Genomic DNA, 23,669 nt, shown 5'->3' on the forward strand with positions numbered 1-23,669 from the left:
GCAGAGTAAATTTCCCCCGAAGGGTTGCTTTCAATTCAATTCCTCGTTCAATCTGTGTGCCATGGAGAATACAAGTGTGGTGAATTCGTTGCAGCCACCCCCCATTGGGCAACGCGACAGCAGACACACTCTCACAGCCCACACACACACACTAAAACAAAACGAGCAAGGTACAAATAAACCAAAAGTTAGAAAAAAGAATGTGAAACGAGCGAGCAGCAACAAAAAGCCAAATAAAATGTTGGCAGCAACAACAACAACAAAAATCACAGTTGTCTGATTCGTTCGCGACGCAACTGCCACCGGCAAAAGCCAGCCAGCCACCCAAACCACCCCACAAACCATATACGAGCAGCAGCAGCAACAACAACAACGACACAATCAACAACTCCAACGACGACGACCACCGAGGACACGAGACGACGACGATTTGCTGGGAACCACCATTCACATGTCTTCGGCTCGGCTCTTTTGCTGCTTCGTGTGCCATTTGATTTGGCGGCCTGTTTCAGTCTGACGACAACGTTCGTGGCGCGCGGTTGTGCTTTCGCTCTGAGTGCGCAGTGTTGAGACGTTCAAACTGTAAAAGCTGATCGTTAAAAAACTCGAGAGTTCTTCAAACTGTTGCTAACAGGTTGATGAGTTGCAACTAATAAAAAAAATATATCAAAATAATAACATTATAATTTGAGAAAATGATTACTATGTGTGTGAACTGCAATTTGATGTGATTAGCAATTTGGATTCCGCAAACATTAACAACAAGTTGCATAAATGCAACAACAACCAAGTGAAGAGCACGATTCGCTCGCGTGTTTTGCAGCGCGCTAACCGAAAACGCGCGCGTTTTTAACCGCTTGTTGGCAATTTAGTTAGCGAGCAAACTAGCAAATGCGTGTTTATTGTAATTATATTTAAAAGTTACATACAAACACAAGTCGAAAATGTAAAGGCAGGTTATTTATACACTACTTCAAAGCCTGCCACTCCCCCTGGACACAACACTGGCACACAAACACACATGAACCGCAAATGACCGACGAGACGGTCAATGGTCAACATTCGCGTTGGCATTTCATTTGTTGGGACGCGTGTGTTTTTGATGTATGCGGCACACACAAACACAAACACTAACACAGACATACTTAAACATGAAATTTGCCTATAAATGTGTCTGGGACTCTGGTGTTTATTGCCAACTCGCATACTTATGAATGTGTTGCATAGTTTTAGGCGTGCACAATTGCAATTGCATATTTCATGTTTCATGGCGATGGCTGCAATTTAAAGTTCATTGATATCCATAAACCGCACACTAACGCACTAACGAAGCCGGCAAATATCAAACACAACATACACAACATGCCTACATACATATTTTTCGGAAATACTTATCCATATGTAAATCGGCTCGCACATTATTATTTGTTGCATACTCGTACTTTGAAAGATTTTTGTGTGAATGTGTGTGTGTGTTTGGGGGGCCAAGCACTTGGACACATTTGGGAGCACATGTTTTTGCGACTATTTTCCCATTTTCGTGTCATTTGCATTTTACATAAAACTTTGTCTGCCATTGTTGTTTTGTTATTCGCTTTTGAGTTGATTGCGATTTCGGTTTTTGGGCCCATGCCAGGTGAATGAGATTGATATATGAAGCAAAAAAGGGGGCTGGGAAATGCGATTTAAAATAATCGAATCGTTCAGCATACCATCAACAACCAACCGAACACACTGCATTATTCCATTATTACCCCAGCAAGCAAACAAAATCTTTAACGAATTTCCCTTTTTGCCTTTTGATCATTTTGACAGGTTTGATGAAAACAAACGTTGTCTTTGACCATAAAACATTTTAATGACAATTCTTGAACAATTTCTTAGGTGTTTAAAATACAATGTTTTGTGAATACTGACTAGAAAATTCACTATTGTGACATATCATTTTGATATTGGGTTTTAAGTAACTAACACTTATTACATAACTTTTGAGTATGAAATTTGATTTGGATTTTACTTGGTAAAATTGTAATTTTTATATAATATATTTTCTTTTTCATTGGTAGTCTTGATTATAAATTTGACATAAAACATAATAACTTTAAGAAAAATAGTGACACATGCAGATATTTAAGCTTCATTTGCATTTTTACAAAAAGACTCATTTGAAAGGCTTCATATTTAAAAGGTCTTGCTCAATAGTATTTATTTCCTGATCTGTCAAGTATACGTGGAGGTATTTTTGTTACAAGTTTTGTCGGAATACAAAACAAAAACAATTTAAATTTTATAACCAGATTATAATTATAGAATTAATTAATTACTAACAAACATCTACTATGCAATTGCAGATAGAATTCAATTAAAAATTGCATTATTTAAATGAAGTTTGTCTTTTTTCAAAAGAAAAAGGAAATTGTTAGTGTCTTTGCATTGTCAATTTAAATTGTATATCCATTGAGAGTGAACACCATACGATAAAGCTCTTCATTCTTCACTCTTAACTGAAAAGGACAATCACACAATTACGCCCACATACACACAAAACACACACATTCGCATATCAATTGCAAATTACCAAAGCTCAATTTCAACTGTACTACGTCACAACACCCTGAGTGACTAGTTTAATGCCAAGATATACATAGATGAAGCTCAGCAAAAATCAGAATATTCACCGCCCCTATATTTTGACATAATAGTCTCCAGACCCCTCCTCCCAGCCACTCTCTTTAGTTCAGTGCCTCATTCGTTTGCTTTTGACATGAGAAGGAAAAGTGCAAGCCACTCACAAGGCCCCTAAGGCTTATTATGCCTTGCCCAACTGCTCTTGTTGCTGTCGCTGTTGTTGTAGTTGTTGTGGTTGTTGTTGTTGCTGTTGTTAATAACAAGCGATAATAATCAACTTCCGTGCTGAAGGCGCTTATGCGAAAGGAGAAGTGGATGGAATGTGATAGGAGGGCAGAGTGCACAGCGAGGGCAGACTCTAGAGCAAAACTTTGCATACTTGAAGGTACCGCCAAGAACTGGAAATTATTTTGCCATACTTTTTGATATATGCTAATTTTATGCAGTGACCCCGGCATAGCTCAAACGTATAAAGCAATGCGAAAATATAATACTGAATAATGTCGAAGTTGCATCGCGATAAATGCGAAATATATCACGTGCTAATTAATGTTTATGTTGAAAATTGAAAATTTGTGCTACTGCAACCGCAACTTTGGAGAATAAACCTGGTCGAGTTTGTGTGTTTATATTGAGCATTATTTGCTCAGCATCTGCAGCAGAAGTTTAGCAGTTTTGTTTGCAATTTTATGCTGCATAACCTCAGGCGAACACGCAGCGTAAACATAAACAACGCTTGACCTTGTGTGTGTGTGTAGGTGTGTCTATGTGTGCGTGGTTTTTCACATGACAACCGCATTCGAGTGAGCTGCGAGCAAGTTTTTAAGACCATTTCTGTGGCACTCGCACAATTTGCACATCATTTAACAGCTGATTATACAAAGTGTGGACCGCACTTGTTTTTCGGGGCAACCCAGACAGAGAAGGAAAGAGAAAGAGAAAGTGAGCTGAGGTCGACTTTGCATGTCCGAAACTATAAACATAATATACGACAATGAGTTCTCACTGATGCGATAAACAAAGTTCCCTGAGTAGCGCTTATTATGAGCCATAAATTGAAGTTGCCAACAGCTGAGAGTGGATAAAAGTAAAGCAGTCCTTGTCTTGCCCAAAAAAAATTGGTGTCAAATTACCTTCTTTTTCGAGTTTTATGTTGCTGGAATGTTTTTGCATTCGTTTTTCATTCGTTGCATGTGAATCGGCTTGGCACAAAAATAAAACTCAAATAACTCTCAATGCGAATTAAAGTCCACTTTCTGGCGACCGCAACTGACAGAAACAATTTTAAAATGACATTTCATTAAAATTCTTTACATTTTTGTTGCTTTCACTTTACTTGTGGCTTTTATTGATTTTTTACATTGTTTAGTGCATTTCAAAAGGTCTACTTTACCTGTGTCCTTCGCTCTGTAGTATGAACTCTGTAACGTAGCTAAAAGACAACACTGAAATGTGTACCAAATAGGCATACCAATATTATTAATAATTTAGACCATGCGGGCTCATGTCGTTTTAGACGTCACTTGCCTTGGCTCTCTGGCTTCTACCAAGAACTATAGACTATCCGTAGGCGTATGTAAATCTTATTTGTTCACCGAAGCCCTAGCAAGGCTCTAGTTAGTTGTATATGTGTGAGTATTTTAGTGTTGGTGTTAACTATGATAGTGCTATTTGTATAACTAATTGGCACATATTAGGAGGGAGGAAAATAAGCTTATTTCACAATTAATTTTTGTCAAATGTTTTGCTTTAAAATTAGTTGAGTCAGTTTGGTAATTGGTAAAACTATTTATAGAAAAGACTTTCATTTATAACAAGTAAAACATCTTTGAAATTAACATATATTTCAGTTAAAAGAAAATTTTTTCTCTCTATAAATAAATATACTCATGGTGTATACTTTTAATTTAATAATAATATTTTGTTAAATATGGGCAATTCTCAAAGAAAGGTAAACCACGACCGAAAAAAAAAATCTTCACATTCATCGTATTTTTTTGTATAATGTCATAAAGAAATATCCAAATTTTCATAATACAATGGATCCGTAGCATATCTCGGTTGTTTTTATAAAAAATTTGCCTGCAAACTGAAAAAATGTAATTTTTTCTCTTTTAGCTCCTTTTGTATGCATTTTTATGTTTTATTATTTCACAAAGAAAACATATGATATGTTTGCTCTTTTTCTACCAAATCTCTTAATAGCAATCCAATAATAAGATAAAAAATGCAAAGTGAGCGAAAATATGTTCAATCAACTGTTTATTTTTATTTTGCTTCTTATCTATGTTCAAATCGTACGTTCGCGACCAAAAACATCATTTTATTGTAATTGCTCCGCAATAAGTGCAAGCAGGTGAATGAAACTTCTCGTGTTAAGTGATTTTGGTATATATATTAAAAATATAAAAATCGTTGGGGTTACTCAAACCAATCTTTTTTATTGATTGTCAAAGTAGCGTACGTTCGCGACCTTACCTATAAGCATATGTCGATTTTACTAGCGTCGCATGGATTTAAAAAAAAATTTTTTTTTTTTTTGTTTTTGAAAACTATGTCGTTTGCAGTTACTTATTACTTGTTAGTTATTACTTATTATTTATTACATATTTTTCTTGCTATTAATAAATTTCAGTACAAATTTCATATTTAATAAAAATTTATTTTTTTGCTTTTAAATGTTATTAGACACATTAAATTGAGTTTGTTTTGTTTGTTTGTTTTGTTTTTATGAAATATGAAGTTATTAATAAAAAAGTTGTGGTAAAATAAAAATTTTATTAATAAAACAACATGGAAAAATCGTACGTTCGCGACCGTACGTTCGCGACCGGAACTTAATTAAATTAAAAATAAATAAATGGAGATATTTTCTTGGGAGTAGACTTAATAGAAAGCTACATGATTCTACTTTAAAAGTAAAGTTATTTCTTTAAAATATTCCGTCTCAATTCGCAGAGTTTTGCATTTTACTGTATTAAGCCAAAGTCGACTTCCATTTTGCGTACGTTCGCGACCGCATGTTTTTTGACAATATTTTGAAAATTAAAAATCGATAAGCCCCATAATTTACACTAACCAAAGAGCTAAACAAATGCTATCGAAGAGTAAAAAAAAAGTTTCAGGAAACGTTTGTTTTCGATTTTATTTTTCTAATTTATCTCGTACGAACGTACGTTCGCGACTTTGAGAAATGCCCATATTACCTAAATCCACTTTTACCCTAAAATAAAATCATACAAAATATTAAAATTTCAAATTGAAAGCAATCTTTATTATAAATTGTTCGTCACAAAATGTGTGTTTAATTCAACTACATTAAACTTGATATTTTTTTAAAAAAAAATATACCAAATAGGTGAATATACGACATTTAAAACATACCATTGAGTGCAAAATATACCAGAATGGTAACTGAAGCAACTAAAATCTGACTGTAATATAGCCATTGTAGCTGTACATCTTATAGTCTCTGAGATCTAGGTGTTTATACGGACGGACGGACAGACAGACTATCTTGTCTGCTGTTAAAGTTTATCATAAATATCAAAAAAAATATATATCACCATTCTACCTGTAGATTGGAGTATACAAATAGTAGCACAATGACAAATTACACTTTTTTCTAACAACATCTTTAACTCTATTCATATTTAAATTATTAAAAATTAAATAATTATATTATCTATACAAATGTTGTTAACAACTGCTAGTACATACTTTATAAATTTACATCTCTCAGAGCTCTTCCACAATTCAATCGATTGCAATAAACTTTCTTAGAACATTTATATCTTTTGACAATTGATCCAATTTTAGACTTAATAAAATGAGTTGCAAGTTGATCCTGGGCAGCAGGAACGCAATTACTACTGCATTGCGTCAGAGCCACGCTATCAGCTTACATGTCACATGCACTTCGCCTAATGGTAGGCAATAGAAATGGCGACTGCAACTATTTCAGACTGAGCAGACATATCCATCCGACTTCAAACATCGGTGCTGGCTGCACGATTTTATGCTTTATTTACGAGCCCACACACACACACACACTCACACATGCATACACTGACTCACACGTAGACGATGCGGCAGGCACAAACGAAACATTTCATTTCCGTTCCATAAACAGTTTTGGCCCCGGGGCAACGTTTAAATGCCACAGCAAAAGCAAAATGAAATGAGCAGAGAGACAGCAACATACAACAGGCGGCAGAAACAGTAGGCGAGGGGGACAAGCGGCAAGTGCCCAAGGCAACATGCAACACCTTCGCCAGATAGTTGCAGGTTCTAGTTAATTTCTAGCAGCTGCTTCCCAATACAATTTACACAGTCTGAACACGCAAAACTCTTCGCAAAAATGCCGAGTACGCCTCGCGGCTATGGCAAAGAGACACGAGGTGGGGGACGGCGATTGTCGGGGAAAAATGCCGGGGCCCAATGGGCGCTTTAAACTTGAAACTTTTTAATTTAACGTATTTTCGACGGCATGATTATTGTTTGCCCTGCTGGGCCTGCTATTGTGCTTGCAGTTTCGATTCTGTTTTCAAGTACTTTTGTTGAACTTTCCACTGTTTACACGCACAAATAACAACAACAACAACAACCCAGAGGATAACTTTGCGGCAATAGAGGCGCGCTAATGACTGCCAATTACCAGAAGCAGGAACAATCAACAATCGGGCACTGTAACTGAACCCAAACGGGATCTAGACCTGAGTAGACCTGGTATTGGGTTCATTGCTCACTGAGCATTTTCCTTTGCATATATTTGCATTCCATTTAAGTTCAAGTTTGCGATAAATCATAATACCAGAATTTCCTGCTCCTACAGTTGCCAACTGACAATTGCAAAAAATGTGAATTCTAATACATCAGTAAAAAAAATATATGAAATACAAAATCCGAAACGCAAGTGATTGAAAATGTCGGCAAAATACTATCAAAGACTTTCAACGAATAACGCTTCGTATTTAACAAATATTTTAGTGCTAATTTTATTAATGTGCCAGAAATGCAGTACACAAAGGATCGAGACGCCAGCTGAAGTCATCGGTAAGTTTAACAAGTAAGAAAGCTACAGTCGAGTGTACTTGACTGTGAGATACCCGCTACCCATTTTAAATAAAAGCAAAATATTTTTCGGTATTATTCTCAAAATATACCAAATATACTGCAAAAATACTAAAAATATATCAACTGGTATATGTGGTATATCGGTGTAGTACCGCATATACCTCAGACGTCACAATATACCAGATTGTCAGCCAAAGCAACTCAGACCCCTAGTAAGTAGGCGTTTTTGCCCATACAAAAGTATTTCTTTAATAACTTCCAAAATTGTTATCTGATCGCACCCAAATTCTCAGGAATCATAACTACTACAGTTACTATTATATATACCAAAATTCGCAATTATTAGCTTTAAAATTACGCTTGTTATTCGATTTTTTTGGTTTGCGGGGGCGAAAGGGGGCGTGGCAAAAATTTGAAACAAACTTTATTTGAGTGCAAACATGACAAATGCTGTCGAACAATATTATAGCTCTATCTCTTATAGTCTCTGAGATCTAGGTGTTCATACGGACAGACGGGCAGACGGACAGACAGACAGACGGACATGGCTAGATTGTCTCGGCTGTTGACGCTGATCAAGAATATATATACTTTATATGGTCGGAGATGCCTCCTTCTACCTGTTACATACATTTCTTGTCGGCACAAAGTTATAATACCCTTCTACCCTATGGGTAGCGGTTATAAAAATTATAACATAATAATATAATCTTTATTTAATAATTATGTATATAGATATTTTGCCAGACATAAACTAAATAAAATTATTTCGAATTTTTAATTAACATTTACTTAAAGTTTTAAATATTATATTATAAATTAAGTGATTATAACACCAAATAGCAGAATAGAGAAAATGTGTTATCTCTTTTGCATATCTAAATCACATATACAATTTTTGATTACTTTGAACCCTTCTTAACAACAATTGAATTCACAAGAAATTAATATTATATATAAAACTTAATATAAATGTTATATCTCTTGTTACAAAAAATTGTTGGTTTTAATGTACATAATTATTCAATGATTACACTAAAACTAAAAATTTTTTACACAATAAATAATAAATATACATCAGAAATTAATATTAAATATAAATGTTGTACGTCGTAAAAAAATAAAATTAATGTTTATAAAGTAATTCTTGAAAAAAATTTCCACAATAAATAATAATAATAAATTTCTTATTTCTGTAACTATTGAAGCATAATTTAAAATATATATACTAAGTTCAAATCGTATAAATATAATAATACTTTTTCTAGAGTTCAAGAATAATGTGAATTAATATTATATTATTTATATACAAAATTTCACTTAAGTTAAAATTATTTTAATATATGCAGCAGTTTAAGCAGTGCAAAGCTAGAGTATTGTGAAAAATATAAGCAGCTTGTGATATTTATTAAAATTAACCAAAGTTTATAAAAATCTCATTACTGTAATCGTAATCTCTCAATAAAAGAAGATGAATAATACGCATTTAAATAAGTGATAAGCCACATTAAAGTATAAAGGGACAATAATATTATAGAAACAAAAACTGAAATCATAACAATAATATAAACACACTCACAATAAGCTTGCAGCTGGTATTATTATCTTTTTTTCGATTAAATGCCAATTAACTTTGATTCAAGGATATTATTAATATGATAATATGCCCACTCTGCTCTATTACAGTTGATCCAAAGTTTAGCTATCCAATCGCAAATGTGACAGCGCCAGTGGGACGTGACGCCTTCCTCACATGTGTGGTGCAGGACTTGGGACCGTATAAGGTAGGCGTAACATCCACATCCTTCTTTCACGAAAAACAAATCGCAGATACACCGTTCGCCCCTCTGGCTCAATTACACACTCAATAAGCAGCCGCACAAGAGCGAACCAACGAGCCAAGCCAGTCGCATTAATATTCATTAGCATTTTACCTGCCACCAGACGGGGGCGCATTCGTAATCTCAAAGACCAAATCTCGACACCCCAAAAAACAACGACAACAATCAGAGTGAAGCACACAATGGCAACAACAATCGCAAGAGGAGCATTGAATGGAAATGAAAGTGAAAATAAAAACATAAATAGGAATATGCAGAGCTTAGCAATAACAAAAGCGAAAATCACATAAAAAGTAATTGAAATATGAGTGAGTAGCAGCAGCAGAGAGAATGAGAATGTGTTAAGCGACTCGTCGGGCAGGCTCAATATACTTCATCATCATATTCTGCAACTGTCTGGGAGTTTCTGAGGGAGTGTGGGAAACAACAGGGGGAGCTATTGAAGCACAAAAGCAAAGCTTTGTTCTGTCACCTCTCACTTCTCATGCTCACTGCCCAATTAGGCGATGTTTTGCTGAGAGATAATTGAGCAGGCACTTGGGTGTAATTACTTATTTAATGCTGACAGCGGTACCAAAAGTTAAATTCCATTCACTGCGTGAATAATGCATGGAACTCACTCCACACTCCCTCTCCATTACACTTATAGATTAGATTTGTATATTTATAAATTGAAATTACTTAAATAGCTTGACGTGTTAACATGTCAGAACGGCTGAGCACCCAAATTGCTTCCCCAAGTCTGCCACATTTACACATGCAAAGTGCCGCAAAGGGGTTAAGGAATCTACTACTTACTATCGTATCGTGTGAGTGTGTTGGGGGATTGGTTATTATTATACCGCATATATATGTTATGTACCAAATATATATAGTATGTCTGGCTCAGCTTGCACACTGCGTGCTTTATCGCATAATAATTTACCAGTGTAATTGTACAATTACTCTGCCTACTATATACTATACATAAATATATATTTGCAGCTGACTGTGTGCGTGACATGCAGCCAAAAGCTAGTTATGAGAATAAGAGAACACTTTTAAAATTGTTCTCAGAATAGATTCTGATTTGTATTTTTCCATTTTTTGTTTTTGGTAATTATGAAACCCTGCATGCTTACTCATATTTAATTGCTACATCTGAACTGTTATAACCATGCAATTTCAGAATTTGTAGACCGTTGATATTTTCATGAAATCACAGTCATTATTAATGCTCAAGTGTATAGAATAACAGTACTATACACATTATTGATATTAAAATAGCCAAGATGAATTTCACTATTAAAGAAAATTTCTTAGTTTTTTTTGTATTATTATTAATTATAAATTTTCTTTGAAAGAATATTAAACTAAAGCTCAGTTTATTTTCAATGCAACAGCTTTTTCTATTCTGAACAACTTTCCGTGTGAAGAACATTAAAATGTGTCAAGGTTATATTTGAATTTGAATATGTTGCCTATTTTGTATTTGATTTTGAATATATTTATACTAGTAATTAAACAACTAAATTTTAATATTAGCTATAAAAGTATATGCTCTATAAATTTGTATTAAAACACACAAAAAAAAATGTTGTATATTGACCCAAAAGTGACTAAAATTCCTTTTATTGGCATTTGTCATTGATGCATAGCAAATAAAAATACTTAATTATGTTAATATTTGATCGAATATTAGTTGTACAGTTGTGGTGAGTCAATAGCTAGGCTTTAAATAAAAGAGCACAGTTGAAATTCATTTTTAATAGACCGAAATATTGTTAGCTCGTGTCAGCTGTTAATTCCCATTTCCAATACATTTTCCTTTTAAATAAATGGCTTTATTGATATCAAATTATTACAGGTTGCGTGGCTGCGAGTCGACACACAGACGATTCTGACCATACAGAATCATGTGATAACCAAAAATCAAAGGATTGGCATTGCCAACTCGGAGCACAAGACCTGGACAATGCGGATCAGGGATATCAAGGAGTCGGATAAAGGATGGTGAGAGATATAACTGATCACGATAATAATTATTTTTTTACTCACTTATTGTAATTTTATTTGCCAGGTACATGTGCCAAATAAATACGGACCCAATGAAAAGTCAAATGGGATATCTGGATGTTGTTGGTAAGTAACCAGAAGACAGGAATAAAGAGTCCGGAAGGCAGCAATAAAAAAATACAAACTTTTCCTTTTCCATTTGGTTTGTCAAACAATCATACGCCTCGTTGCCAGGGTGCAAAGGCATTGTTCGAAGCGGCATTCGCATTTGGTTCTCACGAATAAACGTCGAGAATGAGAATTAAGAGAATAACATTAAACGAGCGCGAATGCTAGACGAAAAGATACTCTGTAATTCTCACACAATTTTTGAATGGGATAAGAGTATTTTTGATATTTTTGAACTTAATTTTTTAAAAAATTGTGCACTTATTAGTCAGTTGCTTTCTTGCATATAACACTTCAATATATCCTTTGACTCTAGGAATTGCGGGGTATATAAATAAATCTGCCACGTTGCCAACAAAACGTTTCCGCATCGCAGCAACAAGAGAACGGAATTGAGTTCGCTTCGTGGTTTATGAAATTTCAGTGGCTAATGCACACAACGAACCGTGGAAGCATCGAGTGACCGACCCTGATAGACCACTCCAAACGCTTCTCCTTTCCCCTTTTCGCTCCCCACCACCAATTGTGACTGCTTAAACATGTTTAACCGTCCAGTGAACCGCGAAAATTGTTGATTTTGAATTAAAACGGTGCAGCGAAAGCAGACGTAAGAAATGCGTCCGGCCTAGGCTCTGGCCTGTTAGCCAGTTGTCCATTTGTGGTCTTCCAGCTGACCTCCTTACCCTCTCTCTCTTTCTCTCTTAGTGGCTCTCTGTTAGTTGCCTAAATACCTTTCGCTGGCAAATCTAAATCAACGCGCTAAATATTTTAGCCACCATTGCAGCCCGGAGCTCGGAGTCGCTGGCAAACACGAAAAAGTATAATCAACTGTGTGTATTTGCAGTGGATAATCAGCGCACCACAGCAACACACAGCAAGCACTCGACGAGTGAAATGGGAGAGATGGGGAAAGGTGTGCGACTCGTGCAGATGATTTTCGTGACCAAGTGCAGTTAAACAGCCGACGACAAACGGCAGCGGCCGTTCAGTTGGCAGCTCCGTCCGTCCGAATGCCATTTCCCACACACTCATACACATACATACATACATATATGCATAAATACTTCGACATAAATATGGTATATACATACATATTTCAATACATGCATATGCATGTGTGAATACACTCACAAATTGTGTTGCGCACCCATACAAGAGATACTCTGGTTCGACATTTAAGCTGATGAAACTCTTTTGTAGCGACAATGCGAGTTGCCAATTGAGATTTTAGCACTCAATAATTTTTACTGAAGTGCGAGACACAAATTTGCAATCATTAGAATCACTTGAGTTGCACAATACAAGTTTAATTGAAATTAATGTCTTAAAGGAATATATATAATTACGGATAGACAAATATGAACAGTAATTCAGACAACAAAAAGCACAGTAAATTATCGCGCATGAAAAATAAAGTATACGATTTTCATATAATTCTTTTAATGTGATATAAACAACTGATTTATGAGTAGTAGTAAAAAATTATGGAGCTAATTTAAAAAAAAAATTGAATGTATTATAACATAATGCCCCTTATGGAAAATTAAGTATACGCTTAGTGTAAAGTTGATCGTTAACCACTTTTAATAAGAACCGTGCGGCATTGTTCTTAAAATATACACAAAAAAATTAAAAAATCTTAAGTTTATTTATTATTAGCGTATTATATTGAAAATAACACAGCACAAATATATAATAATCTTCTACCCTACCGGTAGCGGGTATACAAATTAAGTATACGTGTAGTAAAACTTGTATATTATATATGAGAGGAATATTCTGGAGGTATAAGAATAATCGTACTTATCTACAATTTAGTATTTTTCGCCTTAATAATTTATGGAAATATAAATAATCATTTCTGAAAATTAATCACATCCGATAGTTTGATATTTTAAAATTCATATTTAATACTGATATTCAAGTTTTTATAGAATTATTATTGTCTGGTTGTCCGGAAATTACATTTTAGAAAAACATGTGTAGTTTTTTAATTTAAGCAAAAAAAACTTAATGTAATATTATCTATCTAATCAAATCAGAAATTGTTATCTTTATTGTTGGCATTTTAGCCACTCTTTACCTATGGTAAATGTCCAGTTCATCCCTTGTCCGTTTGTTGTCCCCTCGCCTTTGTTCTAACCTTGGCCACTTAATGACCGTTCAGTGGTCAGCCGAGTTCAGCATACGACTACAAATGTGTATAGCACAGCAGAGCGGAGCAGCGCAGAGCACAGCTGGTTGCCTCGGTTTGTGGCGACGGCACCTTCCCTTGGCATAACAAGCTCTTTGTCAACACCAGCACATTTTTTGGTCATTTACTGACCACATAATTGCGGCGTATTATATGCATATAGTACAAACACACACACATACATCCAACAGGCACCTATTTGGCCTATGTCCCACCCTCTGTTCGCATTGTTCATTCCCCCTGATACTTGAACGTCATTATTACATTCTCTGGTTCTGGTTCATAGGTTTTCCGCTGAGGTCGCCCACATTCAACGGCGTGTCCCTGGTCATATGCCATATAATATATATAATTTTGTTTTTATGAAAAGTTTGTCCTTACGAACAAAGGCGCCGACAAGGACTCATTTCGTTTGGCAGGGATATCTTTTGGGACACCGTGAACGAACGAATACGAATATGAATATGAATATGCTCAGCTTGCTGAGTGAAAAATGAATGCAAATTATTTAAATATTACAAATTTTAAATAATTATTTAACAATGCTGCTCAACTTTCCATCTCACTCTACTCAATATTGTGTTTTCTCTCTTTCTCTTTTCATGAAATTTTTGCGCAAAAATAAACAACAACAAAAATTATTTGCTATAAACATTATCTGACAACAACAACTACAACGGCAAACGTCTGGTGGCGCCCTCGATTGCTGCTGCTACAGTACCGCCGGATATCCTAGATTATCCTACAAGCACGGACATGGTCGTACGCGAGGGCAGCAACGTGACGCTCAAATGCGCTGCTACCGGTTCACCAGAGCCGACAATTACATGGCGACGTGAAAGTGGAGTGGCCATCGAGTTGGCCAACGGCGAGGAGGGTAAGTCAGCAGTCGACAGTCGGCAGCCAGCAGTCTGCAGTCAGCAGCATTGCCAATGGCTTTGGGATTCAGTTTTTGGGTTTTTGCACTACATATCACTATGGCCATATGCATGCAATGGCTCACTCGATCTCTTTCTCTCCATCTCTCCAACTCTCTACTTCGCTCTCTCTTTCTCTTTCGCGCTTAATGTGTGCAAGTGGTAAGTACTTTTTGCTGTTGTTGCCGCCTGCTGTATGAGGTTTGCCAGCCAACATTTTGGAGTACTTTTACACAAAAAGGCAAGCGTACAGCGTCAGTACTCCTGGCACCACCCACCTGGCAACCAGTCAGCCCACCAACTGGGTAACTGGCCAGCCACTGGGTTATGGCCCCGCAGACAAGTGCACCACAGCAGAGCAGCGGGTACGTGGCCATCACACGAGCACCTGTTTCAACCTGCATACTCTTTTTGTGCGAGTGTCGATGTGTTGCTGTGTTCCTCACGTCCTCTTCCATTCTCCTTCTCATCCTGCTGGGCTCAGTCTTGTGTTTGATGACTGCACTGGCAGAATTAGCGCGTGGTTAGTCAGCGTGTGGCCAAGTTGCTGCTGCAGTCCTAATTGGCCTTGAAGGGTCTGCGAGCGGGGTTAACAAACTGAAACCTTGTAAATCAAAGCTTGATTTAGGGCAATTTTGTAGTAAACTGTTTCTTCAAATTTAATTTGTGGAATCTGTTAAACTATAAAGAACACTTGTGAATGCATCTTTGAAAGTGCTTGTAAACTCAAAATTAAACTCATAATTGCACTTATTATATTTTTAAGTGTATTATTGAGGGTGATCATTAGTTCATTCATGAGTGTATTCATTTATAATCATGAATACCTTTTTGAATGCGCTTGTGAGTATACTCATGAATACCCTCACATATGCATTCATGAATAAGCTAATGAAAATATTTACGATTACACTATTAAATATTCACAAAATAACTTATACGAATACACTTAAGTAATATTATATAAAAATAATGTCAATGCATTTCTGAATACTCCCAATTATGCAAGTTTTGATATACGGACAAGAACTTACTTTAATAATGTAATTAACAATCTAAGTAAGACAGTTATTTGCGACAGTGTAGATCATTGCATGAACTATACCACATAAACAAGTCGAGTACCATCAAAGTCCACACGAAAGGCCAAAATCAAAGGTTGCCCGAATAAAAAAAGGAGCACATTGCAAAAAATGCAAACCCGTGAACACGAAAACAGCCAAAGCGGTCAAAAAAAAAGAGAAGCAAAAACACATAAAACAAAAATCAGCATAAATAGTAGAACAAAAGTTGGTAGAATGACCTTTTCAGTATGGCTTAAAATGTCTGCCACCCCAAGCAAAGGCTTGTTCAGGAGCCATTGAAGTACCTGCAATGCTTTTTAATACACGATGTGTGTTTGTATGTGTGCTCCTATTAAGTATGATATTCGAGGGCCAAGCATAATCACTATATCGTTGTGTTTGTGACATAATTGAGAAATTAACTAATTAGGGATACAAAAAAGTTGAATTCTAGACAGTAAGTTCTTAACTGAAATGCTTTAAAAACATAAGATTTTTTAACTTTTTAATCCGAACCCACAAATTACAATATAACGATATTTTTCAGAGAATTATTTATATAATATCAGTTTCATATTGATGGTCATCTAAAGTTCATTAAAATTTGAAACATCTTAATTTTATTAAATTGGTTCGAATAAATTATTTCATAAAAATATCCCATTGTTAGAGTACCTATCCTTTTTTTTGTTTTAAAATTGCGCAACTGTTTTGTGGGGCAAAAGTTTTTTATTTGAAATTTGATTATTCGTTGTGGGTATTCGTTTTGCTTCAAATGAAATTCTGGCGCCAGAGAGTAAAGTTTTTATGCTATTTTAGCGTGGCGCGACTTTGCTGTTGATTTCAAGCAAATTACACGTTTTTTGTGGCTATTACGTTTAATGGCCGCACAAAAAGAGTGTGGCTAATAAGCAATGTGGCCATATTCAGAGTCCGCATTAAAGCCACAGAAACCAACAACGACACCGGCCTACGACCCGACCTGGGCAAATCAATAAACGAAAAATCAGCTTATTACTCGTCTACATATACTATACGCCCGCTAACCTTTTCATACGTAACAATATCAAGCGCAAACTAGCCAGTACTTCCGTTTCCGGTTCACCCAAACAAACACACACACACATCTGGAAACACACATTCGAAAGAGATAGAGAATATTCGTATCATCATCATCATCATTGGGCAGCGTGCTGCAAGTCTGTGCAACTGCCGGCTTAACCAACAACTATGCAATTTATATAATAAAACCCGAGTTCGACTATCAAAACAGGATGTTTGCGTGGACCTTTGCTGTGCCCCATTTATCCCATTCCAGCAACTAACGGCTGCACAGCATCATAAAAGTCGCTGAAAGTTTGGCGTTTTGTATGCAACTTTTTGTTGCCCCTGTTGGTGGGTGTAGTGCAATATGAAAGAGCTTAGGCGAATGTAATAACTATCATTACATGGCTAAACATTTTGTAGATACATTTGTAGTTATGGCTCTTTCGAAATTTCATAGGTGGCTGTTGCTTGCTGAGTTTTTATCTGACCGTTAACTTTTGCGAGCGCGTTTACTTCATGAATGGCTTCTACAAATTTTAAATTTTACTTTTAATCAAAATATTTAATAATTCAAAATGCTATATAAAATTTTAATTCTAGATACTTTAATTGTGTTAAAAATTGTGTAAGAAAAAGAATATTGTTTCGTAGTCTGTAAAATTCTAATTGATATGTATTTGTGGGTTATTAACAATATTTAAATTATTTGTATTATAAAACAATATTCTTTTTATTTGCAGTCCCCAGCATCGAGGGCACCGATCTCATAATTCCTAGAGTTAAGCGCCAGCACATGGGCGCATATTTATGCATTGCTTCAAATGGAGTACCGCCATCAGTGAGCAAGAGAATAACACTAGTTGTACACTGTGAGTATACGTAATATTTGAATAAAAAATGTTCCAATATACTTTCATTACTTTAATTTGAAGTAATATAGTATAATAAATATAAAAAAAAATTAATAAAATAATAAAATCGTTTTTTTGTTTGACATCTTAAAAGTTATAAAATATATTTTTCGCACTATTTTTTGACAGTTCCACCAATGATCACTGTGCAGAATCAACTGATTGGCGCCGTCGAAGGCAAGGGAGTTACCCTCGAATGCCAATCAGAAGCTTATCCTAAATCCATTAACTACTGGACACGTGAGCGAGGCGAAATCGTGCCGCCAGGTAAATTATTAATTTTCAAATGTAAAAGGAACATTTTAATTCGTTTGAAAAATGTCTCTCAGGTTATATGCATTTAATAGTATTTTCAAATTTTAAGCAAATGTTTTGTTTGTCAGTTGTTTTTTTTTGTTGCGTATGTTCACGAAAATTATCATTAACATTTCATAATCCATTACAAACACATTAGCTGGCCAGATCCCGCATTGGCCCTCACAAAGTCAGTATTTACCCGGCAACACTCCAAAATGAATGGCCCCGTATAGAACCAGCAACAAACTAAAACTGATGACCGTAGAGTGCGAATAAAAAAGGTTTTTAATTAGCTTATTTAGTAATATGAGTGTGAATGACCTTCTCCCAACCCGATCCCGAACCTAACCTAATCATGGCTGTCTGCCACACTGCTGTGGTTTTTACACTGTCTGCGGCATGCGTGTTTTTAGGTTGACTTCAGCTCCATCCAAATCCATTTCGTTTCATTTTAAATTTGTGATAAATGCAAATAAATTTCATTTACATTTTGTTTCGGACACTTTTTAATTGGCAGCTCAAAACAGCAGCACAATTTCAGCTTCCTCTGTCCGCTGCTGTCTTTGAACTCAATGCGGAGTGTGATATGAGTTCGTGCATAAATTTCATGCCTGCCTGCCAGTCTGACTGTCAGCGACATTGTTCAAACTTTGCATATATTTTTTTGGAGGCAATGCACATGACGTGGCTTAAATGATTTAATAATGCAAAAATTCAATTAAGAATTAATTAGTTTAATATTTTAATGAATAATGCAACATCATCGAACTATATCTTTACAGGCGGCAAGTATTCAGCAAATGTTACAGAGATTGCCGGATATCGCAGCTCAATGAAGCTGCACATAAATCCTCTATCACTAGCCGAATTTGGAGCTTATCGTTGTGTTGCCAAGAATTCACTAGGCGATACCGATGGCACCATTAAGCTTTACAGTAAGCATATTTTACTAACAGTTAATAGTTTAAAACTAAAACAAAGATCCCACAGGAATACCACCCAATGCTGTCAACTATGTGGAGAATTTCGATGCGCGGCACAAAGGTAAGTGAAAACAGAAAGAGAAACCTTTTTAAAGAAGTACAGATATAGGGTTCACTTGCGCAGAAAGTCAAAACACTTATAAACGAATTCAAAAGGAAGGCGCGAGAATTAAGCGAGATTTAATAGCCACTCGGCATAAATTTCAGATGAGCGGCAAATATTTCACTTTGCCCCGCTGAAAACAACAACAAGAAAAAAAACGTGAACTGGGAGAAAAGACATAAATAATTCATTTGGCATGCAAATCCGTTTCGAAATCGTCAGGTGAACAGACAGTCAGGCCACAAAGAAGGGGACTGAAAATGGAAAATGGAAAATCAACAAAAACTGAATATGCATTAAGAATAAAATAGTATTTTAGTAGAAGTTTGCTCGGAGATGCTCTCAATTTTCATTTTTTTCCTTTGCTTGGTGAAAGCCGCAAAACTAAACCGCAAATTCAATAATTTCCCTCAAACACACAAACACAGGCAAAAAGCGTACGAAAAGCTCCGAAATGTATCATTCATCCAGGGCGCAGGAGCACAGCGGCGAGGACTCCGAGAATCCTGGCAAGCGAAAAGGTAAGCCAAGTCGATGTGCTCATCCCCAGTTGGGTGTGCGTCGCACCGATTAGGGTTACGGGCCATATTTCAAGCATTTATGGACGACCCAACACCCACAGCACACCCTTAGCCCTCAACCTACAGCTTAACAGGCCACTTGAGACACGACAAATGCCATAAAAAACCAGAGAAACGTAACCTAGGTAGGGACATTGTGAGTTGAGCGGTTTTCACCGCTTGTTTAACAGATTTTCACACTAATTTGCCATCCACAAGACCAATAAAAATCCACAATATAAGAAAAGGTTGTGCAAACAAGCTGAAAAAATCGTAGCATACTTTTTGGGGCAGGTAAAAGTTTTTCTTCGTTTTGCGGAGCCCGCATAATTGTATATCAATAAACACGGTCGGTTTGGCTTTATGGCAATTTAATGATTTGTAAATACTTTGGATACAATCAAATAAAATCGTTTGTGGCCGAAATTCCAGCAGAGAGATGTGGCAAACCGCATTTGAAGAATGGGCAATAAAACTCAGTTTAAGTGCTTGAAGAATTTTTTTTTTCGTTTTTATTTTGATTGCTTAATTGAGTTGTGTATCTGTAATTGAGAAGTGTGCCCAAATGCAAGTTCGATTTTCTAAGTTTTCAAGTTGTTTTCAAGATGAATGAGACATTTTATGGAAATAACTTTACTTTAAATTGAACGATTGTTAAAGAAAAGTGAATAATAAATATTTATTGTCAGAAATTCAATAATCTTTTAGTAGCAAACATACAGTAAATATCGTTAGTCTTAGGTCAATCTACCAGCTAACGAAATCACTACCTAGCTAAGCACAACAACTGCTCAATGCGTCACCCGAGCATCACACGAAAGCTTAACCAATTTCCGCTGTTAAACCACCAAGTCCATTAACATTTTCCATCACTTTTCCACAACTCGTTTTCTCAACGCTTGCACCCTTAGCTGATTTGAGTCTCAGTGCGGAGAGCATTGACAGCATGTACGGAACATCCTCAGCTGCGTCGCAGCATCCCAGACGTCCCAGGCAGACGCTGAGTTGCCTGATCCCAATGCTGCCACTTGTGGTGATGTTGCTACTGATGAGGATGACGACATCATCGCCTTCGTCGTCATCGTCGTCGTTGTTGACGACATTGACGAGGCAACTGCGAAAAATTCAGCTGACATTGTTGCCACAAACACTGACACATGTTTGACATAGACGCGAAGCGCTAACTGAGATTAAGCTGATGAAGAGTCCGGATGAGGATGAGTTCGATATGGAGATGATGCTGGCCAGGCTGGCAATGCGATGATGGCGCTTGGCTTGATTGGGTTTGTCAATGCCAAAATGCCAAGCTGATTTATTGCAACTAGCTTAGTTAAAGTTGAACGATATATTCGTGCATATATCATATATATAGCATACGTTGATACGATGGTCAAGTCACAGAACATATTGTAGCAACTAATGATTAAGGCAAACAGGCTTCCTAATCCCTACGCGTGCATGTTCAAGCTGTTGAATTCTATGTATCGATAAGTGCAGCTTAATGTCAGCAATATTGTAATATAACACATATACATTTAGTACATTTAGCAATTTAGCAATAATTCAATATAATCAATAATTTTGCAAGTTGCATGAGACTTTATGGCACATGTACATAAACGAACAGCAAAAGATATTTTATTTCTTTAAGAGAGAGCGTGGCGCTAGCGACGTCTATTGTAAATTTGTATAAACCATGTGAGACTGTATGTGTGCAAAGTAATATTTAATTGCAAGCAAATTCAATTGAAATTGAATAGTTTTTTAAGGCATTTCGCGAGCCACAAAACTTGGAGCGGGCTGAATTCAATATGCTTCACAAAATGTAATAAATAATTTTAAATTGTAAAAAATGACATTGTATCCAAAATAGAAAAAAAAAACTAGAATGAAAAACATGCTCAGCAGCTGGCTGTGTATGTGTTGAAAAATAATGAAATACATTAAATGCAGAACTTAACCATATGCATTGCAAAATATAAATATCTAAAAGAACCGGATTTTTTTTTAATTTCTTCTCTGTCAACCGTTCCAAGCAATTTTAATTCAATGAAAAAATATGCATATCATTTACTTAACTTATGTATTTAATATAGCCAACATTATTGAAAACGAAACGAAATGAAAAAATATATATCAAATATATATATCGAGTTATTTGTTTGACAAGCAATTACAAATTTACAAGTTTATAGTGTAAATTATATAAACGTATACTTATTATATTAAAGGCACTAACAAATATTAATGAAACACAGCTTAAACGTATTTAATTTACTGCAAAAACTATTTAATCAATTCATTACAATATAAAACATATTATATATTGCATATTTATTTATAGCAAAAACAAAAAAAAAACGTGTATATTAAATTGAAAAATCGTTATACAAAGGCATAGCATGAGTTGAATGTACGCAGACCTGTTTCCCTGCCACATTTTCCTAAAATGGAAATAAATGTCAATGAAATTCCGGCATCTACTTACTCTGTGGTTTTGTATGCTATTTTTGTGGAATTCCATCGATGTGTACGACAATTGGAAATATGTGTGTGTGTACGTCTAAATAGCAACTTATTGTAGTATTTAAGTGTAAGAAGCAACACATGTAAATGGGAAAAATCGACAGGAATATTTATAAAATAAATAAACGTTAATGCGTTAAGTGAAAGAACGTTCAGTTGAGTTGTTGTTATTGTTCTTCTTGTGTTAGTTGAATGGGTTTTATGAGTGAGTTAAACTGCTTACAAAACAAAACGAATGGCAGCTAAGTTGATTTAGGCTCAACAGACCATCAAAATGCCAGGAATGCGCATAAATTTGAAATATATTCAAGTGAACACTAAAAAAATGAAATTAAAACAAGCCAACTTATTCCAAATAAATCCAAAATTCTTTCATTAAGACTCCTTTAAGTGCAGGCCAGCACGCAAAAATACCTGAAACAGCAATGGAAACTGAAACTGAACCAAACACACAAAAACACAACAACACTCCTCAAACCCGCAGCTAATAAAAAGCCAAGCACTTTGGCTGTGTGTGCGTGTGAGTGTATTACGAGTAGTTTTTTATTACATTTGTTTCCAGGAATTTTCAAACATGGCAAAACAGCTGCAACCACAGCGGCAACCATCTCTCCTCCCATCGACAATCGCACTTCATATCCAACGCGTTTTTCACTGTTTTTCTTCTTCCTTATTTTTTATTTGGCTGGCATGTGTACAGTGTACTCTGAGCCCACCCCTTACCCTTGGACTGCTTCAATGTCCAGAGTGTAGGGAGCAAATGTCTGTCAGTCGTTTTTGCATATATTACGTATAAATCTCAAGGTTAAAATGTAGTAAATATGCATCATAGATGCATGCATGGCTTACTAAAGCCCTTTTGCAACACTGACTACACGCTCTCACACATATACGGACGCTCAGACTTGCATATATGTATATATGTAGTACGTAAGAGTATATTGACTCACTTACCCGTATAATGCGAATTTTAATCATATCAAACTGCTATGGGGTATTAATCCTTTGCATCCTGATTGCAAAATGCGAAGCACAAAAAAGTGAGCGGCAAAAGTGCCCAAAGAGATCAATTTTTGCTCGAAAAAACGTTCGTTGAAATATCGTGATTTCAATGTTATTATATTTACATATAAGTCACTTTCATTTTTTATTTTCAACAAATCTTTTTTTTAGCAGAATTTCATTTATTATTAAAGAAAAGCGCATATTAATTCTGATATTAAATATGAATGCTTCCTGAAAATCCATCAAAATAACCAGAGCAGCAACAATAATAATAAGAGTCTTTACTCATGACCACGGTAACCGATAGCTTGTTATCAGTTGTGTATTTCAATTGAATGAAAGTAATCTGCGAAT

At 35.7% G+C, this 23,669-nt stretch overlaps 1 protein-coding gene across 2 annotated transcripts; it reads left to right on the forward strand.

Annotated features, from left to right (window-relative positions):
- The first annotated feature begins 523 nt into the window (after window positions 1-523).
- Window positions 524-22,459, forward strand: LOC132798671 (limbic system-associated membrane protein). 2 transcript variants are annotated; one of them, XM_060810618.1, is made up of 12 exons: window positions 524-634; window positions 7,463-7,683; window positions 9,391-9,488; window positions 11,392-11,537; window positions 11,605-11,666; window positions 14,621-14,779; window positions 17,671-17,799; window positions 17,971-18,108; window positions 18,921-19,073; window positions 19,129-19,182; window positions 19,653-19,745; window positions 20,696-22,459. In XM_060810618.1, the coding sequence occupies exons 2-12, from the start codon at window positions 7,554-7,556 to the stop codon at window positions 20,947-20,949; spliced, it is 1,416 nt and encodes a 471-aa protein (XP_060666601.1). In that variant the 5' UTR covers window positions 524-634; window positions 7,463-7,553; the 3' UTR covers window positions 20,950-22,459. The 2 variants fall into 2 exon arrangements, with proteins under 2 accessions (XP_060666601.1, XP_060666602.1); XM_060810619.1 differs by lacking the exons at window positions 524-634; window positions 19,653-19,745.
- Window positions 22,460-23,669: the final 1,210 nt, after the last annotated feature.

Source organism: Drosophila nasuta, chromosome 2L (genome assembly GCF_023558535.2).
Source record: "Drosophila nasuta strain 15112-1781.00 chromosome 2L, ASM2355853v1, whole genome shotgun sequence".
Lineage (NCBI taxonomy): Eukaryota > Metazoa > Arthropoda > Insecta > Diptera > Drosophilidae > Drosophila > Drosophila nasuta.